This window comes from Acinonyx jubatus, chromosome D1 (assembly GCF_027475565.1).
Source record: "Acinonyx jubatus isolate Ajub_Pintada_27869175 chromosome D1, VMU_Ajub_asm_v1.0, whole genome shotgun sequence".
Taxonomy (NCBI): Eukaryota; Metazoa; Chordata; class Mammalia; order Carnivora; family Felidae; genus Acinonyx; species Acinonyx jubatus.
The window spans coordinates 37748055-37772375 of NC_069390.1; the positions used below are offsets into that span (position 1 = coordinate 37748055).

General features: G+C 38.9%; 1 protein-coding gene and 1 long non-coding RNA gene across 4 annotated transcripts in view; one reads left to right on the top strand and one right to left on the bottom strand.

The window, feature by feature from the left end:
- LOC128311811 (uncharacterized) overlaps positions 1–24321 on the top strand; it is a 101570-nt gene that overhangs the window by 45982 nt on the left and 31267 nt on the right. Inside the window, exon 6 of one of the 2 annotated variants that reach the window (XR_008290428.1) lies at positions 1889–3780. The exons of the other annotated variant lie outside the window; for it this stretch is intronic. This is a non-coding gene — a long non-coding RNA (uncharacterized LOC128311811). Of the gene's footprint in view, positions 1–1888; positions 3781–24321 lie in introns of those variants that run through there. 2 annotated transcript variants of the gene reach the window in all.
- NELL1 (neural EGFL like 1) overlaps positions 1–24321 on the bottom strand; it is an 862696-nt gene that overhangs the window by 30322 nt on the left and 808053 nt on the right. Inside the window, exon 16 of one of the 2 annotated variants that reach the window (XM_027072988.2) lies at positions 14900–15040. The exons of the other annotated variant lie outside the window; for it this stretch is intronic. Within the exon in view, the coding sequence (XP_026928789.1) occupies positions 14900–15040 (141 nt within the window). The remainder of the gene's footprint in view (positions 1–14899; positions 15041–24321) is intronic. 2 annotated transcript variants of the gene reach the window in all.

A 24321-nucleotide genomic window follows, 5' to 3' on the forward strand; every position in this document is an offset into this window, starting at 1 on the left:
TGGACCAATGGCCTTTCCTGCTTTCTGTAAATTTCCCCTTCTCCTGGCTCTACTCAAGCCCCCACTATTCTCCCCATCCCAACTCCTTCAATCTCCTTTTAAAAAGCCCAGTAACCTTGCACAAATACAAGTTGAGTTCAATTCATGCTGGACCTTCTTCCCTGCTGTAATAATTGTTATTGACTAAAATCTGTCCTTACCACTCAGTAAAGAAAGTATAAAGTTTTCTTTATACTTGACACCACTCAAGCTGCTAGAGGATAAACAAAATGAATTGTTGCAGTTCCTCTGTGGTCCAGCTCAGCTCCTCAGAGTAAGTAGCAATTAGGGACCAATGTCCTCATTCATAACAGAAATGATTTCTAAGTCCCTTTATTAATTTAGTTATTCAACAACTATTTATTGAGCACATAGGATAGGCCAGTAATTGTTCTAGGCATTGGGAATACCATAGCAAATAAAATAGAATTCTTGCTCCTGGGAATGTTAAATTTTAACAGGGTGAGGCAGATAATCTCTTCCGTGTATCTGACTCAGGGACCTGCAGAAGCTTTGGTGTCCCTGCCATCCCCAGGTACTTTTATTGCATCATTATTAACACATCTTTGTGAAACAAAGATTTGTATCATTTTATTGTGTATAATGATAATTTACAATACTTATACCCATATTCTTCAAAGTTTCAAAATCCTTTAAAATTCATGATTTAGTTCTTAAAAAAAAAAAAAAAAAAACGTAGAATGTTAGCCTTACCATCATCTCTACTCAAAAGATAATTGAACTGAGGGCCAAATAATCATTGCTTCTCAAATGTTTCTACCAAATTTACCTCTATGGCAGAACGGAATACCACCCATTTCTCAGAATCCTGGACATACACAAAGGGGAAACAGTGAGTCTGAAATTATTTGAAGCTTAATGTTTTCTATTAGAAACTATTTTTGCCTGCCCCTCTATAGTCAGACTGTTTTGATAGATCATTTTTTTTCTCAAACCACTGAGTAGAATAAGATTCCTCTTTTAGATTGATGTACCTTCTCATGTAGCAGCATGCTTTCAGTGACAATTGTACCCCAGTATAAGAAGCACAGCAGAAGGCAATACATGGTCAAGTAACAACATACATAGGGCCATATGGCCAGTAAGTTCCTGAGTCAGGATGCAAATACAGGCATCTTGACTTTAGGTCTGGCTTGTCATCATGTGGTAGGGTCTCCTCCCTAAGAAAAGAAAATGGATAAAAAAAGCCAAAACCCTCAAGGCAACCTGGCTACATGCGTATGTGACATCCCTTATGACCTTGTAACATGAGACCATTTAATCAGACTGCAGGCTTGTGTGTTACCATATATGGGAGACAAAGAAGTAGAAAAAATATAAAAAACTACACCACGTGGTATTCAGGAGTTCAGTTTTTCGGGTACAAACCTAACAGCCATGTTGGCACGAATAAAGTTGCTTCCTGGAAAGAGAAGCTTCAGTGTCACAATTCTCTGTGTGAGAATCCTGCTACAATCATACTATGGCGGGTTACCAATTCTACAGAAAATGAATATAGTGATATCTTGCAAAGGCTAAATGGTCAATTTCCAATACACCAACTGGTCCACACATTCTCAAAGTATTAATTAATGCTCACTATATGTAAAAATTATTATTAAAAATAATAAAACAAGGACAGCAAGCTTCCTCTCTAAAAAACATAATAGTTAATGGGACCAATTAGAATCCTCACCACCTACTCTAGTAATGTGGCTTACACTCCTCTCTGTTTCTATTGCTGGGGCCATTATAATAGCATCTTAACTGTTTTCTCTGCTGATATCTCCTCAAACATTAACAACCTGATCATACCACTCTCTCATCTCAAGAATTTTTTTTTAAGCAGGAAGATGACCCAGTTGGAGTTGTTACAAAGCAACCATCCAGGAATCTACAGAAAATTAAACTTGAACCCATATTCTATGTAGATATTGCCTCTAAACTGACTGCTTCAGTAAGTCACTTCACAACTTCTCGGCTGAGAAATTGTTACTTGCTGTGTGGTAGACTTCTGTGTTCTTCATTTTATCCTTCTGTAAAATGGGGAATCATACCCCAATACCAGGGTTGTTGTGAGAACTTTAGTACAAAATGTGATCACACAGTAGCTGCGTGTTGAGGATCACGATCAATAGACAGCTAATTCTGATGGCCTCGCTTTTCTCTGAAGAGACATTCCAAGCAAAAGGAATAGGAAGAGCAAAACCGCATAGGTGTGGAAAATCACAATGATACACATATGAGAGAGGGTTTAAAATCGTGTAAGAAATACTACTTATTTACAGCTAAATATTTATAGCAATTTATAGTTCAACGTTGAGAGACAGTGATATTGTGAAGTAAGATTCACAACTTTCAGCTCCTTAGCTTAGAAAACAAGACCCTTTATCATCTGGCTTCTAGCTCTATTTACAAGGCTCCTTTCTTGTTCCCCACCTACAACACACTCACATATATATCAAGTACTTTATCCACCCTGGAAATGTCACCATCCTTTGGACACATTTAGATCTCTTTCATGACTCTGCTCCAATCAGACTGCTATTCCTGCCTGGAAAACTTACTTTAATATCTACTCTTCCCTGGAAAAATTCCTTCTTATCCTATAAACTTGGTGAAAAAAAAATCCTACTTTCTGTGAAAGATTCCTATGTACATTGCCATCCCCATATGCCCTAACCCAAAAAACATTTTTTTCCTACGATTCTTATTTTTATTTATTTATATATCTAACTGTTCGACAGTTCATCCTCCCCCAATTCCTGCCCCTTCCTATTTCCCAGTTTCAGACTAGAAGGGTGAAATGTGTGTCTCACTGTGTGCCTAAAACTTAGCACATGGACTAGCACAGACCAGACCCTCTCAACAGGTGCTCACTGAAAAGGTGAATGGTGATTTTTATGTTGACAGTGCTTTGTTTGGTTTGAGTATAATCGTTTAAAATTCCCTGCTCGTAAATCCAGAGGTAAATATTTCACAGCAGCATAAGTAATCTCAGACTAAAACAAACAATTCAATATTTATTTCAAAGAAGTCATAGATGCTGATCTCTGAGTTGTTGCACAGACATGATCTTTGGTTCTAAGACATCCAAGCCAGAAATTTCTGTGATGAAACAATTATTTACACTGTGCTATAAGAGGCAGGAAGCTGACACCTACGTGTAATTAATTCAATACCAAAAAGTGTTCAGAAACCGAGAAAGGCAAGTGAACATCCCCTGAGATCAAACTGTAGATCCCCAGGTGAAAAACAACAAGAAGTTAAATCAGGGTGGTGACTGGAAACACCGAGGCTGGATCCTGGTATTTCAATGGTGGTTTTTACATGGCTGGGGGAAGATCTGTGACTCTAGTGAAAAATTATGGTTCCCCTTCCTCCAAAGGATTCATGTAGACATATATACACAAACTTGCATTCAGTTTCAGGGCATTCACAGAGCCCTCTGAAGGCTTTCAATGAAACCTCCAAGACAGCGATCGTCAAACGTGAGTGGGCATCAGAATCAACTAAATGGGGCTTGTTAAAAAAAACAGATCACCAGCCCAGTCCCCAGACTTGCTGAGTTAGTAAGGTCTGGGATGAGGTAGAAAGTTTTCATTTACAACAACTTTCCAGGCAATGCTGCTGCTACTGGTCTAAGGATCACACTTCTAGAACCACTGCCCTAAGCTACATGGAATTGAGTTCACAAAAAGTAATGTTAGGAAACTCTTTCTTAGGAATACTGCACTCATTTTGTTGTCACCCAGTTGAGACTATCAACTATTCAGGACAAAAGTAAAACAACAACAACAACAACAACAACAACAACAACAACAACAACAACAAAAACCCAAGTCATTTCAAACATACTAAAGATTTGGCACATTGCAAGCTTCAAGATTCTATGCAGGAGAAAATCAAAGTTGCCTCTACTGTAACTTAATCTTTCCAAAAAAGGCCAAGTTCACAATGACAGGGAAGACTTAAAGAAAACTGGAACTGCACTGCAAAGCACCTTTTCAGGGAACACACCAGCCTTTTCCTTCTGTGTTACCCAACTGCTACTCCCTCCATACCAGGCCCCTGCATGCTCTACACTCTTACATGTTTCCCTTTCTCAGAACTCCCATTGGGACTGTTCACGCAATGCAAAATCGTCCTCCATGGCCTCTGGAACCAGGCGCCATCACTCTTTACGGCCCCAGAGTCTAAATAAGCACCAGGCATCTAAGTATTGCTTTTGAATTCCTGTGACCCAAGACATCACAGTACCAAGTCTTCATTTACCACAGTGTTAATGCAATCTTTTGGATGATTATTACCAAACAAGAGGTCAGGAGAGCAATATGAAAAGGAGATAAAATATCCATTCCAAAGTGAAATATGTTTATCAAAAATATAGAGGCTGGCATTATAGGGCTTAGGGACAAACCAGCAATATCCCAATAAGCCTTTGGGAGATCACTCAATAGAGGAGAGTTCAGTGATTTCATTTTTAACGACCACAGTAAAAAAGAAAGTCATAAACAAAAAGCCACATTCTTTACAACAAAACTCAATGACAGTATAAAAACTACAGGTACTTAAAGGGCAAGTAGTATGCTCAATAACCTGTTGTTATAGAACTTGAAAAAAGCCCTCTTTTGAGCAGATCATTATTCAATGATACTGAATAAATGAGGTTTTCTGGAAATTCCTAAAGCAGGCTATTTTCATCCGTGAGTTTTCATTTAGTCTATTCTACAGAGTACCAAATCCACTTCAGGACACTAATGTCTAGTAAAGGCTCTGACAAGTCTTGCAGTTAGTACACCAGGTTAATTATATTTCATTTAGGATTTTCCAAATATATTTGCTACTAAAACCTTTCTTTGAAAAATACCTTAGCATTAGTGTCTAGCTGTAGACTTTGCTAAATGCTCTGCTTGAAGTCTTGCCCCACTTCTGTTTTAACCACTGATGCCAACTGTGGGGAGGAAAAAAAGAAGCTGCAGTAGTCAAAATCACTTTATTTCTTTCTTTATGCTAGGCAAAACCCAGACCCCAGTTAAAAAAATAAAAGTATATATATATATACACACACACACACACACACACACACACACACACACACATGTGTGTGTGTGTATATATATCCTATAAGTAATTATATATCCTATATATAAGTATATATATATATTTATATAAGTATATATATATAGGTGTATATATATATTTATATAAGTATATATATAGGTATATATATATAAAGTATATACAAAGTATATATATAAAAGCATATATATATATATCTCCTATAAAGCACAGCTGTTCTTCCTAGTTCAATGCAACTGGGGAAGAGAGGTAGCAAACCACTCAGGCCTCAGCAGCTGAGCCAAGGATGAGCTGGCTTGTTCACCTGCACTGCTACTGCTCTTCAGGTATGCCTGCCATTTGAACTCAGGAGCTTTTGATCCCCCCGACTGCAACTGGCCATCACGGAGCAATACTAGACGTTCCCATAGCCTTGGGGCCAGCTCTGGGCAGAGGAGCATGTTGATGTATGCAGGTGGCTTCTCAGATGGCCACCATCATTTGTTGAGATACATGAGGCTCTCCTGAATACACTGTCATGGAGCCAAATCTTAGTTTCTCGTGTACACACGTGTAAAACAAACTAAATTTAAAAATCATGGACTTGATGTATCTGCAAGCATACAGTGAAAGTAGAAGATGGTGTGATTATCTGAATGATCATCACTTAATCTAATCCTTTCATAAATTATCTTTAACTAATACACAATTGACTGGGGCAATTGGGGGAGCAGAAATAACATGGGCTCTTTCACACACGGCCAAGCTACCTGTGTTTCCCCTCACTTGCTACCTATTTCACAAAGGAGTTTTGGAGGTTAACTGGCACATGGTTGGCATTTGATAAATAAAAATATTAATGTTACCATTTGTGTAGCAAGACTTTAGCAGGCAATAAAGCAATATTTTGTTGCTTAATATTTCAAAAATATTAAACATGTAAACTCTTTGAAAAGATGTTGGTTAACACTTTCAGGAAAAAGAAAGCTACCAATAAATAGCTTTATGACCATGAATAATTTATTGAATATCTCAGTGTGCCTCAGTTTGCCTATTATGCAGAGATTATAATTATATTTACCTGATAGAATTGTTTTGAGGATGAAATGAGTTAGAAAATATAAAGCTCTAAGAAAAGTGCCATCACATGAAGTTATCAAGTAATCTTAACTACTACTAATACACCAAAACCTTCCCACCTTTCATGTCTAATTATCACCATGTGGTTACAATGATGGTTCTCTCTGATCACTCTCTTTCCCAATTACCTATTTTATAGTTTTGACCACATAATTTTGCAGTTAATTATAACCTGTTTCAGAATGCTATTGGTTGTTTCATGTATGTTGGTTTTTATCTCCAATTTGGTGTTTTAAAGTTTCCTACGGGATGGAAAAAAAAAAGTCCCTAAGAGATGGATTTTCTGCATCTTCCACATCACCTGTCTCAGTGCTAAGACCACTGCAGGCTAATTTTTATGGATAGAAAATTTGTAACATTGGTATGCTTATAAAGGGTTTTATAATTGTTTGTTCAAATAGCTTATTTTCAACTTCTTCCTTTTTGCCCATGTGATCTTCACCTGGATGAGAAGTGACGTTCCCTGGCTCCCCATATAACAAAGCACTGCTCCAAAGCACAAGTCCACAGTTGTTTTATCTGCTCTACGGCTGATCACAGCTGCTGTTAGGAAGGTATTTGAACATTGTCACCAAAAAGATACTAAATAGGGCCAAGGTGGCCTACAGAACAGACCCTCTAATTAGTTTGAGATCCTGTTAGAATAATTCCCTAAAATGTCTGGTTTTAGTCTGAAACTAAAGTGGAGAACAGTGCATAGGCCTGCTGTGTCAGCCCAGAAAGGCTAAAGGTGACCACGAACCTCAGGTTCATACCTGAGTTTAGTGCAATGAATTCTACTCTGACATCATTGTGTGAAGTATTTATCACCAAAACTTGAGTAGGTGCATTGACCTTTCCTGAGCAGCCTCTAGAATATATTCAATTTATCTTATGTGCTGATCTGCTCCAGGCTTACATACGTAGGTATGTATGGCTGGACTTGAAGGGGAGCAGGAAGCTTCCTGAGAGTCCAAAGGGACTCATTTTCACTTGCTTTCACTTGACTCACATCTGCAATTGTGTGTTAAGATCCACTGTGAGGTCATGCTCAGGTATGCAGAATATCACTTCTATTAGAGGTTGGCAAATGTTCTTAACCTCTCCATCTTGCATCCTGACTATACCAATCTCTTTTTGTATCCATTCCCTACCCAGGTGCTATCTGCAACTGGTCTGTCAATTTGATCCATTTTGGTGACATGTGGCAATTGTTTGTCATGCAACGGAGGTCCTTAAGTCACAAACCACACTTCATACTGTTTCTAGCTAAAAACAGCTCCATGGGCCAGGTGGCATCTGCCTTTGGGAAGGCTCAATAATAGAAAATCTATTATTTGGGGCGCCTGGGTGGCTCAGTCAGTTAAGCGGCCAACTTCGGCTCAGGTCATGATCTCACGGTCCGTGAGTTCGAGCCCCGCGTCGGGCTCTGTGCTGATGGCTCAGAGCCTGGAGCCTGCTTCAGATTCTGTGTCTCCCTTTCTCTCTTACCCTCCCCCATTCATGCTCTGTCTCTCTCTGTCTCAAAAATAAATAAACATTAAAAAAATTAAAAAAAAAAGAAAATCTATTATTTGGCTGAAAACCAAATCTAAAGTTTCTAAAGTTCTTTGGCAACAAATATCAATTTTGAAGTCAATGAGACCTCACTAACTACTAACAAGAAAGGGTGGGGTGTTGTTTAACTGAAAATACTTTCATATGCAAGGGGGGCATCCTTATTGTTTGCAAAGAGAGAAAATCCAATGACTATCCCAAGATTGGGGTGTATGCCTCTGTCTGAAGTCATCTTAGTCTGAAACAGCCTGGTCCACAACGATGCTTTTACCACCCTAGCATGCCTCTACTCTCAAATAGAGAAAAAAGCACATTTGAGCCTACTTTCTTAAGGATTTTTTTAAATGCAACTTTCTTTCATATTAGAACAATTTGTATAACTCATGTTTCCATTTTGGCTCTGGACACCAGGATAGTCACAAGCATCTTTGCTGACTTTGATGGTGACTAGAACTTCCTTATTTTTCAAATATTTTTATTTTAATAACTCTGTTGAATATGTTTTCTTTATATATAGAAGTCATTGCTTTTAAGAGGCAGAGGATAAATAAACGAATGGAAAAATCAGTATAAGTTAGTTGAAAATCTATCCACCAGGGGCACCTGGGTGGCTCAGTTGGTTAAGCATCTGACGCTTGGTTTTGGCTCAGGTCATGATCTCATGGTTCCTGGGTTCGAGCCCCGCATCAGGCCCACACTAGTAGTGTGGAGCCTGCCTGGGATTCTCTGCCTCCCTCTATCTCTGCTCCTACCCTGCTCTCTTTCTCAAAACAAATAAATGAACATTAAAAAAAATCTATCCACCACCATTTCTCATACTCTTTATTCCCAACCCTTTCCTTTGCTTTTTCTACTCTGGATTCATATGGTGAAAAATGAAGCAAAGGTAATGATATCAGTGGATAGCCAGCTGTTAAAAACCTGCCGCCTTGACATCCTGTCCCCGGTCTAGCAGGATGACCCAAGACACAGGCCGTGAGTCCACCGGATACAATAATTCCCCCGTGCTGTTGATTCACACAGAATGTACCAAACTGTCCATCTGGGTCTCATTCATTGTCTCTCATTTTCTCTTTGCCTTGTCTCCTGGAATTCCAGCTTCCCTGCTCAACATCTTCAGTCATGGGCTCATAGCTGGTCTCCTTCCTTACAGAAAGCATTGCAGTGTTAATATATCAAAGGCAGAAGCTTTGCGTTCACACAGATCTGCAGTATGGTCTCTGTGCCATTTCTCAGATGTAGAATTTGGGACAAATTACCTTAATCCTGAGACCTTGTCTTCCTCATCTTTAAAATAGTAAGAGGTCTTCCCACTTACTGGAGTTGTGAGAACTGAATTAGATAATGCATGAAACTCCCTGGCACAGTGTCTGGCACACAGCATGGGTTTTCAGTTCGTGACAATGGCTAAGAGCTACCAAGCACTTAAAACGCAAGTGCTGAATGCTTTTTTCCCCTGTTAGCTTATGTAATCCTCACAATTACTCCACAGCAATTTATGAAGATGGCACTTCTGTAAATTGCTTAGAGCACTGTCTGGCACCAAGTAAGCTCTCAATAAATGTTAGCTCTTATTAGTATTACTGTTGCTGTCTTCATTTGACAGGTGAGGGATTTGAGGTGAAGTGAGGTTAAATGTTGACTATTATTATCTACTACTTGCCAGGATATTTGCATATACGAACACTTCTATTACAAAAAATTCGACCAGCAAGTATTATTTTAATCATTGTATGCCAAGGAAACTAAGGATTAGAGACGTTAAACATCTGGCCAAATGCCACTCAGCTAGAAAGTGGCCAAGTTGGGATTTGATTCCAGGCTTATATGCACTTGAAACCTTTCTCCCCTCTGTATCACACTGTCACCCACTAAGCCTTCATAACTCCCACCCATCAGGAAGCACATCCAGGTCCTAGCCCTTTTTATCTCCACTCCCATGAGAACCAGGCACTGGGCAGTGAGAGCAGAACCCAAACCATTCTCAGAACATTTCAATCCACCCTAACCTATGAACAAGTTAAAAGTGAAATCTTCCCGAGTGATTCCAACAGAACCTTTTCTGGCTGTTTTATGTTGCTTTGCGAGCTGATGACAGTTGCAGCAGCTGTTCTGACAAGTAAATCCTTGTTGGCTTGTTTCCAGTGATCAGAGAGCAGACTCCAGGGTCTGGGGACCTGCCTCACTCAAGCAAGTTCTACAGAAGCAGCATTAATAGAGGCTGAGGGGCCATGCCCCATAAGAAGAGCCGTATGTCACCCCTCAGTATGCTGCTTCATCAACAAAACAAATTCTACTGGAATTTGAAAATTCTGTTCAATAAAAACAACAACCAATGTGTGACTAATACAATTTAATTCAATACAAATCTATAAAGGATATCAAAGTATCAAAATATCAACCAACTAATGGAGAAGACAAGCCTGATCTGGCAAGTTCCATAAGAGATTGCAAATAAATGGCCATGGGGATGCATAAAAGGGAGATGATGAAGATGAAGATGCTGATGATGAAGATGATCTTACAGAAATTCTATGATGGTAGTTCTCTAAATTAACTCAATATTCTTTCTACTGACTTGGAGACTTCAAAAAAAAAACAACAGATGACTCTGTCTATGTCCCCCAAAAAGTCAACTAAATCAGAATCTCCAGGTGTGCTGGCCCATCATAAGTATTTTTTTTTAAAGCTACTCAGGTGAATCTACTGTGAAACAGGTTTGAGAATCACTGGTTTAGGAAGCAGGACTTCATCGGGATTTTGACAACTGGGAATGAGGACAGAAGGATGGTCAGAGAAAAGCATACAAGTAAAGGACTTAAGGAAAGAGAGTCCAGGGTTTGGGAAGAATGGAAGAGGGATTTGAGCAGGCTAGCAGATCCATGCACAGTGAGAGAGGAACCAGAGGAAAATAAAGTTTCATTTGCAGGAGCAAGATCATGGAGATAGACTGACATCGAGGGAGTTTGAATCTCCTTTTCAAAATATGTAAACCCCTGCTCTTTACATATGCCATTGTTAATTATACATTAGTTCCTATTTCTAGATGACCCAGATAATTATGTCTAGATAAAAAAGCAACAGCTCAAAACTTCTATGTTGCAACTGGGAATCCCTGACTCCCACTACCGCATCTAAAGAAAGAGCACGCTGCACTGCACCCTACGGTAGCCACTGTAGGTAATCATCCTGTGTGCAAATACCATTGGGCAAAGTTTTGTATGCACAGCTCTCCTGGAATTATAAAAATAAACAAGCATAAGAGAAAGGGGCAGATAGACACACAGTCTGTTAGACTCCTCAGTAATGCTGATTCTGTCTGCCTCTATAATACCTAAGACTTATTGTTTCTTCAATTAGATGATGCACTTTAGGAGAAAGAGGCAAATCTTAAGCATTTTTCTCATGACATAGTAAATGTATATGTGTGCTGGTTCTTCTGACATCAGTAACATGCAATGCTTACAGCAACTGATGCATCGATCAGGTGTTATTATTTCCATCTGACAAAAATGGCATGGAGTGGCATGCAACTGTTCTCCTTGACTGCCTCATTTCAGCTTCTAACACATGCCATTCCCAATATTATTTCAGGAAAAAGCATAGTTGAATCTACGTTGTCAAACACCTTTATAAAAAGTTTTATAGGTTGTTTCAGATGCTATTTCTTTATGTGTAAGAATTAATAGATGATGTTATTTAGGGCCTGGTGTGATAGAATAATTTCCAATGCTATTAAGGTGTATTTTGATGATTCAGAATATTTCAGGTCATAAATCACTCAAGAACAGAGATCTTACCTGATTCATACCCACATTCCCAAAACTCTTAACACAATGCTAGTGTGATGGCTGTTCTCAATAATTTTTTTTTCTGAAATAAAACTCACATGATTTTGTGATATTTAACATCTTATGTATTAACCACCATCCACACAACTAGTTATGCCAAACCAAACAGAAAATAAATCCGACTTGATATGGTTTTTATTACTTCTAGTCCTTCAAACATTTGACATATATGCATTACTTATCCCATTTGTACCTACACTGTTCTAGGGGCCGGAGGGACAGTGGCAAAATATAAACAAGGTCTCTGTCCTCAATTTGTACCCTTGTGGCAAGAGACAATTACACACACAGGTATGTACAACAAATTGAGAATTAAAAATGTTACAAAAGATAGCAAAGAGAGTGATTTAGTGAAGTCACCAGAAAAGGACTACTTCAGATAAAATGGTTAGGGAGTGGGATTTGAGCTGAGAATTATATAAAGAAAAAAAGACAGCCATATAATGACAGGCGATGAGTGTTCCAGACAGAACAGCAAAGGCAAAAGCTCTGAAAGTGGCTGAGTTCATTGTACATTCAAGGCATGAAAAGATTAAAAAGGCTAACATCGATAGGAGTTAAATCCAAGAAGTAGGTAGAGGCAGTATTACCTAAAGCCTCGAAGTCCACAGGAAGATTTTAGAAATGTATTTTCCATTCAGTGGAAAGGCATTAGAAAGGTGTAATACAAAAATGAAATGATCTGACATATATATATGTTGCACCATGAACAGAACAGAGCACCATGAGTGCACCATGAACAGAGTGCTCTCAACTACCAAAGAAAAACTGAATGATGGCCAGACTTCTGTTCTTATTAAGACCCATTCACAAAGTTACTTCCAAAAGTGTGGAAATGAAAGGGCATTCAGATTAAGAATTACCTGAATTAAAAATGCCACTAATAAAAACAACTCTACTGCCTTGTCAAGGAATCGAGTTTGCTATAGTTTTCCTGTGCAGAACAGAGATCAGTTCATGGAAGAAGAAAGTGCCTCCTCAGGGAGGGCAGGAGATTTGATCCCCAGGCATTCAACTTAGCATGGAAGAGAAGACTCCACAGGTGAGGTGACCATGACATCTGTCAACTGAACGGGGACATTTATGGGAGTCACAGGGTGCTATGGATAATTACATCAGAACAACAGGCATAAACTGGAACTGTACCTGGTATCTGGGGTGTAGAGTTACCCTTCATTTAGGCTTGAGTCTCAACCTGTATCGAACCAACTATGTGGCTAGGAACAAGGTATCACCTTTCTGAGACTGAATTTCTTTATCAGTCACATGAAGTGGTTGCATTTTTCTCAGTGACTGAATACTAACTACTAAAGGGTCTTACTGAAGAGACAGAAGAATGAAGTCCATTTCACACTCACAGAGCAAATACACTGACAGTGGTACAGCGTGTCAAGCCACAGAAACATACATCAGGGTAAAGCTACAGTTAGCAGAGGACAAGAGTGAGAGCTCCTATGAAGACATCAAAAAATGCCTCATGGGGGCCTCGTGGCACATGAGATGAATTGAGGAAAAAGAACAGAAATTTGTATATGAATCAACATGATCAAAGAAAAGATAGGGTCATCTTCGATTCAAAGTTCTGTTCTCTCCCAGCCAGAAGGGACAGCATAAGCAAAGGCACGTAATAAGTGTGCAAGGCCATGGCAGGTCCAAGCAGTTATAAAATTGGTTTAACTAGGTGATCTCTCAGCCCCTTTATCCAATAAAAAGCCAAGAGTCTCCCATTTAATGAGGTCAAATACACTGTTTAAAAATGACATTTTTATTTTTAGTGCCCAAATATAACACCACATGTGTCAGTATTCCATCTCTCTACCTCCATTTCTCAGTAACAACTGCCATTCTATCTATGCCTATTCACGTAACATTTATTCACACTGAGGTACACACATACAGAAGTTCTTGGCCATATGTAAAGGAAGTATCTGAAGACCCAGGATAGATGTAAACCTCTCCCTAAGGTCACAGATCTTTATTTTAAGAATAAAAGAAACATATACAGAGCTGGGGGCAGAGTGCTGAATATGTAGGAAAATTTAAGATAACAGTAACTAACATTCAGTGCACATTTAACAGGTGTCAATGCAACTAGTTCTCCCAGCACTCCTCTGACCTAGATAGAACATTTCCATTTTTCAGATGATATAACTGAGGTGTGGACTAGATGAGATCTTGCCACAGGGAAGTTAGAAATGACAGAGCTAGACTCTGACTGCAGGGAGTCTGGCTCTAGGATCCATGCTTTTCACAACTACACTGCATGCCTCTCAACAGTGGCGTCAAACTGTGGTGGACAGTTCACGCTGTGCACCCACTGTTCCCTAATTCATCTTTACTGTAAAACAACCTCAGGGGAGACGTTGGGAAAAACAGAAAAACATTAGATGGATCTCAGTAGCAACCATTAAAAAAAAAAGATATGCAACGAGCAAAGACAAGAGAATGAATGAATTTTCAAAATCAAATTCGCATTTTCTAATTCAGCAGTCTGGACCCAAAGCCAGAATGCTTGCCCTTTAGGTCTGTCCAAATCAGCCTAAAGAATTTAGCTGAGTTCACAGGACATGACATAAGTGGAATGGCCAAGGTTCTCACGGAAACAATTAGAGTTTTGATCAGTTGTTTGTATTTTATGAAAGTTGTAGGGTGTTGAAGATGAAAAACTGTTAATTTCCTCTGTTCAGCATTTAGCAGAATCTCAAGCAGAACAGTGGTGAAAGGAAACTTTGTAAGGATGATGGTGGTAATAACAATAATAAGGTTAATGCAGCTATATTATGTTTGCATAACAATGTAAAGCTTACAATTTTTAAATGTGTGGTATCCCACTTAATCCTGGCAACACATATATATCATTATTCTACTTTTATCACTTTCACAGAAGAAGGCTCACAGAGGTGCAGTATAAGAGCTGGAATTTAAACTAAACTTTCTCAGTCTAGTAGTATTTCTTCTTCTCCCACTTCTGTTTCTCAAACTTAAAAATTTCAGCAAGCCATCATGATTTTACTTCAAAAGAACTAAAAGCCACAGCATACAGACTCAGGCTTTGATACTCTGACTGCCCCAGTTTCCATATAAAAATCCTAAAACCCCACACTGCATAATCCCTACCTAATCCCTGAATTGTTGAGGGAGGAAATTTGAAAACTAATGAGTTTAACCAGCAAGGGGTCATATTTTAACACGGAAGCTGAAAAGAGTGCCAAAGCAGGCTGCCCCTCCTGCAAAGGTCCAGAAGGATGAGGGCATGGCTAAAAGCTGCTTACCAATACAGGACTCCCCGGACAGTGAATAGGTCCCATCGTCATGGAAACCGCTTCTGCACTCACAGTGGTACCACCCTGGCAGGTTAACGCAGCGGGAATGGTTGTGGCACTCAATGATTCCCTCTGTGCATTCATCAATATCTGCCTCAGAGAAAAACACAAGCCCACCAGGACATTAAATTCTTTTGACACTAACCTTTCAGTAAACACCTAAAACATGCTCATGTCAACATAACAGTTAAAACTGGTTAGTCACCCAAAATGAAAGTCGCAGGAAAAATCAAATCCCATTTTTACCCCCGAATCCAAACAAATTGAATGCTATGGGTGTGTTCTCATATACTAAATAATAAATGAGAGCTGATAATCATGAAGACATCCTATCCTGTTTTGTTGGCTTCTGCATAATCAAAATAAATTGAGGATGTCTGGCACACTTTAGGTATTGAGTATATATGGCTTTTTCTTTATGGTTTCCAAAACAGTAATTCCAGATATTGTGTGCTGTTCCTTGGAAATATCTATGAATAAATAAGCTCAGGAAACTCTAGGTTAAATAGTGTTAAACGGGTTTCTTTTGTACAGCGGTATCAAAGAGACAGCATATTCATATGCCTTGCAAAGCTCAGAAGGAAGAAGAATACTATGCACTGTTTTCCAAATTTCTGTGCCTGAGGGTTACTTTTTCTTGGGATACCTCTAGGATCCTGTGAGACTAATGTTTTGGGAAGCATAGTTGGGTAACTACTGCTCCAATTACTTTATTTACAATTTTTTAAATATTTATTTTTGAGAGAGAGAGAAAGAGAGAGAGAGAGGCAGGCAGAGAGACAGGTACACACGGAGAATCCAAAGCAAGCTCCAGGCTCTGAGCTGTCAGCACAGAGCCTGACGCCAGGCTTGAACTCACAGACAGAAAGATCATGACCTGAGCCAAAGTCGGATGCTTAACCCACTGAGTCACCCAGATGCCCCTGTTCAGAATTCTTTTAAAGCTTAAGTACTTGATTTATGAGAGTCAATGAGAGATCCTCATTCTTCAAATCATTCCTGATGGAAGGACATGTTCTGGGCTTTGTTTGCTCTAGGATCTGGCTTTTTCACATAAGCAAATGCCTAGATCATGCACAGATTCTCTAGCCCAGAGGCTTGCCTCTGAGCTGAAGGAGTTGACACCACTGTAGAAAGACGAGCTGTCAACTGTCATGCCAGGGTCAGCTCATTTTTAGAGAATCTCTCCATGTAATTATTTGTTGGAATATAGCAATTGTTGCCTGGGAATCTTTTACCAGTTCTCCTGTTAATATCTTAACTATGACAGTCTTATACAAATAGAAATCTAATTAATATTGCGATATAACACATCACGAATAAAACACATTTTGGAATCTTTTTCAGCAGTGCCCTGCTGTAGGCATCATCTCAGGGGCAATCAGCTACCAGTGTTTCTATTACCTTGACATGTCCTAAGGTGTGCACAGGGCTGTGAATGTAGCTTGCAACCTGTCAGTCTCATGTCATGGCATCCCAGCCAAGTAAAGAGAGAAAAAGTGCAGCTCTTTATACTAGGCAAATCCAGCTTTGTGTTGTTGCTGTTGTTGTTGCCGGCTGCCATCTTCCTCCTTTACAATTTGTTATCCTACAGTCCTTATAGTTCTTTGACACATAGCATCCCTTAGGTTTCTTTTTCCTCATTATTTTTTTCATTTTAATTTCAGTATAGTTAACATACAGCATTATATTAATTTCAGGTGTACAACATATTGATTCAACAATGCTATACATTACTCAGTGCTCATAATGATAAGTGTACTCTTTAATCCCCATCAGCTATTTCATGCATCCCCCCTCCCCCCTCTGGTAACATGATTTTGTTCTCTGTAGTTAAAAGTCTGTTTTTTGGTTTTCTCTTTTTTTTCACTTCCTTGTTTGTTTCTTAAATTTCACACATGAGTGAAATTATATAGTATTTGTCTTTCTCTGACTTATTTTGCTTACCATTATACTCTCTAGCTCCATCCATGTTATTGCAAATGGCAAGATTTTATTCTTTTATGGCTGAATAATACTCCATTGTATATATATATACCACATCTCTGTCCGTTCATCCATAAATGGACACTTGCTTGGGCTATTTCCATAATTTGGCTATGGTAAAATACATACACTGAAATACTAATACGACATCATGCTGCAATAAACATGGGGGTTGGTGGGGGCATGTATCCCTTTGAGTTAGTGCTTTTGTATTTTGGGGGATAAAAAACCCAGTAGAGTGATCACTGGATCATAGGGTGATTCCATTTTTAAATTTCTGAGGAATGTCCGTAGTGTTTTTCACAGTGGCTGCACCAGTTTGCATTCCCAATACATGAGGGTTCCTTTTTCTACACATCCTCACCAACACTAGTTCTTTCTTGTGTTGTTGATTTTAGCCATTCTGACAGGTGTGAGGTGATATCTCATTGTAGTTTTGATTTGAATTTCCCTCATGATGAGTAACATTGATCACTCATGATCTCTTCATGAGTTTCTCTTCTGTTTGTCATCTGTATGTCTTCTTTGGAGAAATGTCTGTTCATGTCTTCTGCCCAATTTTTTAATATATTTTTTTAAATGTTTATTCACTTTTTGAGAGACAGAGACAGAGTATGAGCAGGGCAGGGGCAGAGAGAGAGGGAGACACGGAATCCGAAGCAGGTTTCAGGTTCTGAGCTGTCAGCACAGAGCCTGATGCGGGGCTTGAACTCGCGAACCATGAGATCATGACCTGAGCCAAAGTCGGATGCTTAACCAACTGAGCCACCCAGGTGCCCCTTCTGCCCAATTTTTATATTGGATTATTTGTTTTTTGGGTGTTGAATTGTATTATTTCTTTAAAATTTTTTTTAAATTATTTATATGAGAGAGAGGCAGAGACAGAGAGGGAGAACGAGTGGGGAAGGGGGGCAGGGAGAGGCTCAGGGCCAGCATGGAGCCTGATACAGGGCTTGAATTCATGAACTGTGAGATCGTGACCTGAGCTGAAGCCAAGAGTCAGACAGTCAACCAACTGAGCCACCCAGGCACCCCTGTATTAGTTCTTTATGTATTTTGGATACTAACCCTTTATTGGATATGTCATTTGAAAATATTTTCCCCTATTTCATAGGTTGCCTTTTAGTTTTGTTGACTGTTTCCTTCACTGTGCAGAAACTTTTATTTTGAAGTAGTCACAATAGTTTATTTTTGCATTTAATTACCTTGCCTCAGAAGACATATCCAGAAAATGTTGCTATGGCCAATTTCAGAGACATGACTGGCTATGCTCACTTCTAGGATTTATATGGCTTAAGGCCTCACATTTATGTCCTTAATCCATTGTGACTTTATTTTTGTGTATGGTACAAGAAAGCAGTCCAGGTTTTTTTCCATGTAGCTGTCCAGTTTTCCCAGCAATATTTGAAGAGACTGTTTCCCATTGTATATTCTTTCCTCCTTTGTTGAAAATTAATTGACTATATAGCTGTGGGTTTGGCCTTTCTATTCTGTTCCATTGATCTTTGTGTCTTATTTATGCCAGTGCCACACTGTTTGACTACTTCAGCTTTGTAATATAACTTTAAATCTGGAATTGTGATACCTCCAGTTTTGTTACTCTTTTTGTGAGATTACATTGGCCTTTTGGGGTCTTTTGCAGTTACATGCAAATTATAGGATTGCTTGTTCTGGTTCTGTGAAAAATCCTATTGGAATTTTGATAGGGATTGCATTAAATGCGTAGATTGCTTTGGGTAGTATAGACATTTAAAGAGTATTTGTTCTTCCAACCCGTGAGCATGGAATACCTTTCCATTTGTTTATGTCATCTTCACTTTCTTTCATTAGTGTTTTAGTTTTCAGAGCACAGGTCTTTTACTTCTTCAGACAAGTTTATTCCTAGGTATTTTATTATTTTTGGTGCAACTGTAAATGGGATTGTTTTCATTACACTCTCTGCTGTTTCATTATTAGCCTATAGGAATGCAACAGATTTCTGTACACTGATTTTGTATCCTATGATATTAGTGAATTCATTTATCACTTCTAGTAATTTTGTAGAGGAATCTTTTGGGTCTTCTATATATAGGATCATGTCATCTGCAAATAGTGAAAGTTTTACTTTTTCCTTACCAATATGAAGGTCTTTTATTTCTTTTGTTGTCTTATTGCTATTACTAGGACTTCTATTACTATATTTAATAAAAGTGGTGAGAGTGGACACCCTTATTTTGTTCCTGAACTTAGGGTAAAGGCTCTTGGTTTTTCCCATTATGATGTTCACTGTGGGGTTTTCATATAAGGCTTTTATTATGTTGAGGTATGTTTCATGTAAATCTACTTTGTTGAGATTTTTTTTCAAATAATGAGTGAATGTTGTACTTTGTCAAATGCTTTTTCTATATCTATTGACATGATCATGTGATTTTTATACTCTTATTGATGTGATGTGTTACACTGATTGGTTTGTGAATGTTGAGCCACCATTGCATCCCAGGAAAAAATCCCACCTGATCATGGTAAATGATTTTTTAATGTATTGTTGGATTTGATTTGCTAGTATTTTGTTACAATTTTTGCATCTCTGTTCATCAGTGATGTTGGCCTATAGTTCTCTTTTTTGGTGTTAACTTTATCTGGTTATCATATTAGGGTGATGATGGCCTCATAGAATGAATTTGGTACCTTTCCTTCCTCTTCTACTTATTGGAATCATTTGGGAAGAATAGGTATTAACTCTTGTTTAAATGTTTGGTAAAGTTTGCCTATTCAGCCATCTGGTCCTGGACTTCTGTTTGTTGAGAGTTATTCTGTTTCTTCCTCCTTAAGTTTTGGTAGGTTATATGTTTCTAGAAATTTATCCATTTCTTCTAGGTTGCCCAATTTGTTAGTATAAATTATTTCATAATATTATCTTACAATTGTATATATGTATGTATATATTTATATATATATGTATATATATGTGTGTGTGTATATATATATATATATATATATATATACATATATATATATATACATATATATATATATCTGTGAGGTTAGTTGTTATTTCTCTTTTCATTGTGATGTTGTTTGAGTCCTCTTTTTTGGGGGGATGAGTATGGCTGAGGTTTATCAATTTTGTTGATCTTTTCAAAGAATCAGCTCCTGGTTTCATTGTTCTGTTCTATTGTTTTTCAGTTTCTACATCATTGATTTCTGCTTTTATTTGTAACTATTTACTCTTCTACTGGCTTCAGTTTTTTTTTCTAGCTCCTTTAGGTATAAAGTTAGGTTTTTTTATTTGTGATTTTTCTTGCTCTTGAGGTAAGCCTGTGTTGCTATAAATTTCTGTCTCAGAACTTCTTTTGCTGCATCCCAAATACTCTGGACCATTGTATTTTAATTTTCACTTGTTTCCATGTATTTTTTAACTTCTTTTATTTTCTGGTTGGCCCATTCATTGTTTACTAACATGTTATTTAACTTCAATGTATTTGTGCTCTCTCAAGACTTTTTCTTGTGGTTGATTTCTAGTTTCATAGTGTTGGGTCAGAAAAGATGCACAGTATGAACTGGATCTTTTTGAATTCATTGAAATTCCTTTTGTGGCCGATTTGTGATCTATTCTAAAGAAAGTTCAATGTTTCCTTAAAAAGAATGTGTATTCTGCTTTAAGATGGAATGTTCTGAATATACCTGCTAAATCCACCTGGTCCAGTGTGTCATTCAAAGCTGCCATTTCCTGATAGAGGATGGTGGGGAAGATGGCGGCATAGGAGGATGCTGGGCTCACCTCCTCCTGCTGATACCTTAGATTCCACCCACATCAGCCTAAATAACCCATAAAACTACTGGAAGACTAGCAGAATGGACTCTCCGGAGGCAAGTGTAGACAAGAGACACACGGAAGAGGGTAGGAAGGGCGGAAAGGCAGTGCATGCTACACAGACTGGCGGGAGGGAGCTGGGGTGGTGGAGGGGCAGCCTGCCGGCAAGGCAGAGCCCCTGAAGTCTGGCTTGCAAAAGTGGAGGGGCTGGACTCCATGAGTTCTGACAGCCAGCGAGTGGGACTTAACATCTGGAATGTTAAAAGTCAACAGCTCTGCTCTTGGAGAGCAGTGAGGGTGAGAGGATTCCTGGAGGGAGAGTTGTTGAGCCCCGGAAGGACAGAAATCGGTGGGGGAACAAAGGTGCTGCCAAGAGCCATCTCCCTCTCCCACCCCCCAGCTGACATTCCAACGGGAACCAGTTCCCATCAATGAACCTGCTAGCACCACACGTACACACAACGCTGTGCTTCTGTGGATCCATCCCTCCCACGGGACTGCCTCCCTCCCAGCAATGCAGGGCCCCTCCCACAAGGAACCACCCAGTGGCAAAGCGAGTTCAGTCTGCCCATCCTGCCCCTGTGCAACTTGCAGATCCACGCGGCTAATACACCCTTGGCCAGATCCCATCAGAGCAGCACCACAAGCCTAGCAGTGTGCAGGTAGCCCAGACAGGGGTCACATCACTCCACAATTCCTGCCCCTGGGAGAGAGGAAGATAAGGTACACACCAGTGGCCCCTAAGGTGGGCTGGGGGAAGACACTGGGTTTGACTGCAGCCCCACCCACCAACACAAGATACTCTGGACAGCACAGGGGAAGTGCCCTGCAGTTTGGAGCTACTGCAGGGGGTACACAAAATGACAAAATGGAAGAATTCTCCTCAAAAGAAATGCCAGGAAGTAGCGACAGCTAACAAATTGATCAAAAACGATTTAAGCAATATAAATGGAAGAAGAATTTAGAATAATGGTCATAAAACTAATCCCTGGGCTTGAAAAAAGCATAGAGGACAGGAGAGAATCTATTGCTACAGAGATCAAGGGACTAAGAAATAGTCACAAGGAACTAAAAAATGGTATAAATGAGGTGCAAAATAAAATGGAGGTGGCCATAGCACGGATTGAAGAGGGAGAGGAGAGAATAGGTGAATTAGAAGATGAAATTATGGAGAAAGAGGAAGTTGAGAAAAAGAGAGATAAAAACATCCAGGCGTATGAGGGGAGAATTAGAGAACTAAGTGATGCAATCAAACGGAACAATATCCATATCATAGGAATTCGAGAAGAAGAAGAGAGACAGAAAGGGCCTGAAGGTGTACTTGAACAAATCATAGCTGAGAACTTCCCTGATCTGGGGAAGGAAAAAGGCATTGAAATCCAAGACGCACAGAGAACTCCCTTCAGACGTAACTTGAATCAATCTTCTGCACAACCTATCATAGTGAAACTGGCAAAATACAAGGATAAAGAGAAAATTCTGAAAGCAGCTAGGGGTAAACATGCTCTAACTTACAAAGGTAGACACATAAGAAGAGTGGCTGACCTATCTACAGAAACATGGCAGGCCAGAATGGAATGGCAGGAAAACTTCAATGTGATGAACAGAAAAAAAGGGCAGCAGAGAATCCTTTATCCAGCAAGTCTGTCTTTCAGAATAGAAGGAGAGATAAAGGTTTTCCCAAACAAACAAAAACTGAAGGAATTCATCACTAAACCAGCCCTACAAGAAAGATCATAAGGGGGATTCTGTGAGTGAAATGCTGCAAGGAACATAAAGTACCAGAGACATCATTACAAGCATGAAACCTACAGACATCACAATGACTCTAAAACCATATCTTTCCATAATAACACTGAATGTAAATGGACTAAATGCTGCAACCAAAAAACAGGGTATCAGAATGGATTAAAAAAAACAAGACCCATCTATTTGCTGTCTACAAGAGACTCATTTTAGACCTAAGGACACTTTCAGATTGAAAGTGAGGGGATGGAGAACTATCTATCATGCTACTGGAAGTCAAAAGAAAGCTGGAGTAGCCATACTTATAGCAGACAAACTAGACTTTAAATTAAAGGTTGTAATGAGATGAAGAAGGGCATTATATAATCATTACAGGGTCTATCCATCAGGAAGAGCTAACAATTATAAATGTCTATGCGCTGAATATGAGAGCCCCCAAATACATACAACAATTACAAACATAAGCAACCTTATTGATAAGAATGTGGTAATGGCAGGGGACTTTAATACTCCACTTACACAATGGATAGATCAACTAGACACAGGATCAATAAAGAAACAAGGTCCCTGAATGATACATTGGATCAAATGGACTTGACAGATATATTTAGAGCTCTGCATCCCAAAGCAACAGAATATACTTTCTTCTTGAGTGCACATGGAACATTCTCCAAGATAGATCGCATACTGGGTCACAAAACAGCCCTTCGTAAGTATATAAGAATTGAGATCATACCATGCACACTTTCAGACCACAATGCTATGAAACTTGAAATCAATCATGGGAAAAAGTCTGGAAAACCTCCAAAAGCATGGAGGTTAAAGAACACCCTACTAAACAATGAATGGGTCCACCAGGCAATTAGGGATAAATTAAAAAAATAGATGGAAACAAATGAAAATGAAAATACAACAATCCAAATGCTTTGGGATATAGAGAAGGCAGTCCTGAGAGGAAAATACATTGCAATCCAGGCCTATCTCAAGAAACAAGAAAATCCCAAATATAAAATCTAACGGCACACCTAAAGGAAATAGAAGCAGAACAGCAAAGACACCCCAAACCCAGCAGAAGAAGAGAAATAATAAAGATCAGAGCAGAAATAAACAATATAGAATCGAAAAAAACTGTAGAGCAGACCAATGAAACCAACAGTTGGTTTGTTGAAAAAATAAACAAAACTGATAAACCTCTAGCCTCTAGCCAGACTTCTCAAAACAAAAAGGGAGAGGACCCAAAGATATAAAATCATGAATGAAAATGGAATGATTACAGCCAATTCCTCAGAAATATATGCAATTATCAGGGAATACTATGAGAAATTATATGCCAACAAACTGGACAACCTGGAAGAAATGGACAAATGCCTAAACACCCACCCACTTCCCAAACTCAAACAGGAAGAAATAGAAAACTTAAACAGACCCATAACCAATGAAGAAATTGAATCAGTTATCAAAAATCTCTCAACAAATAAGAGTCCAGGACCAGATGGCTTCCCTGGGGAATTGTACCAGACATTTAAAGCAGAGATAATACCTATCCTTCTCAAGCTGTTCCAAAAAATAGAAAGGGAAGGAAAACTTCCAGACTCCTTCTATGAAGCCAGCATTACTTTGATTCCCAAACCAGTCAGAGACCCAGGAAAAAAAGAGAACTACAGGCCAATATTCCTGATGAATATGGATGCAAAAATTCTCAACAAGATACCAGCAAATCAAATTCAACAGCATATAAAAAAAAATTATTCGCCATGATCAAGTGAGATTCATTCCTGGGCCGCAGGGCTGGTTCAGCATTTGCAAATCAATCAATATGATACATCACATTAATGAAAGAAAAGAT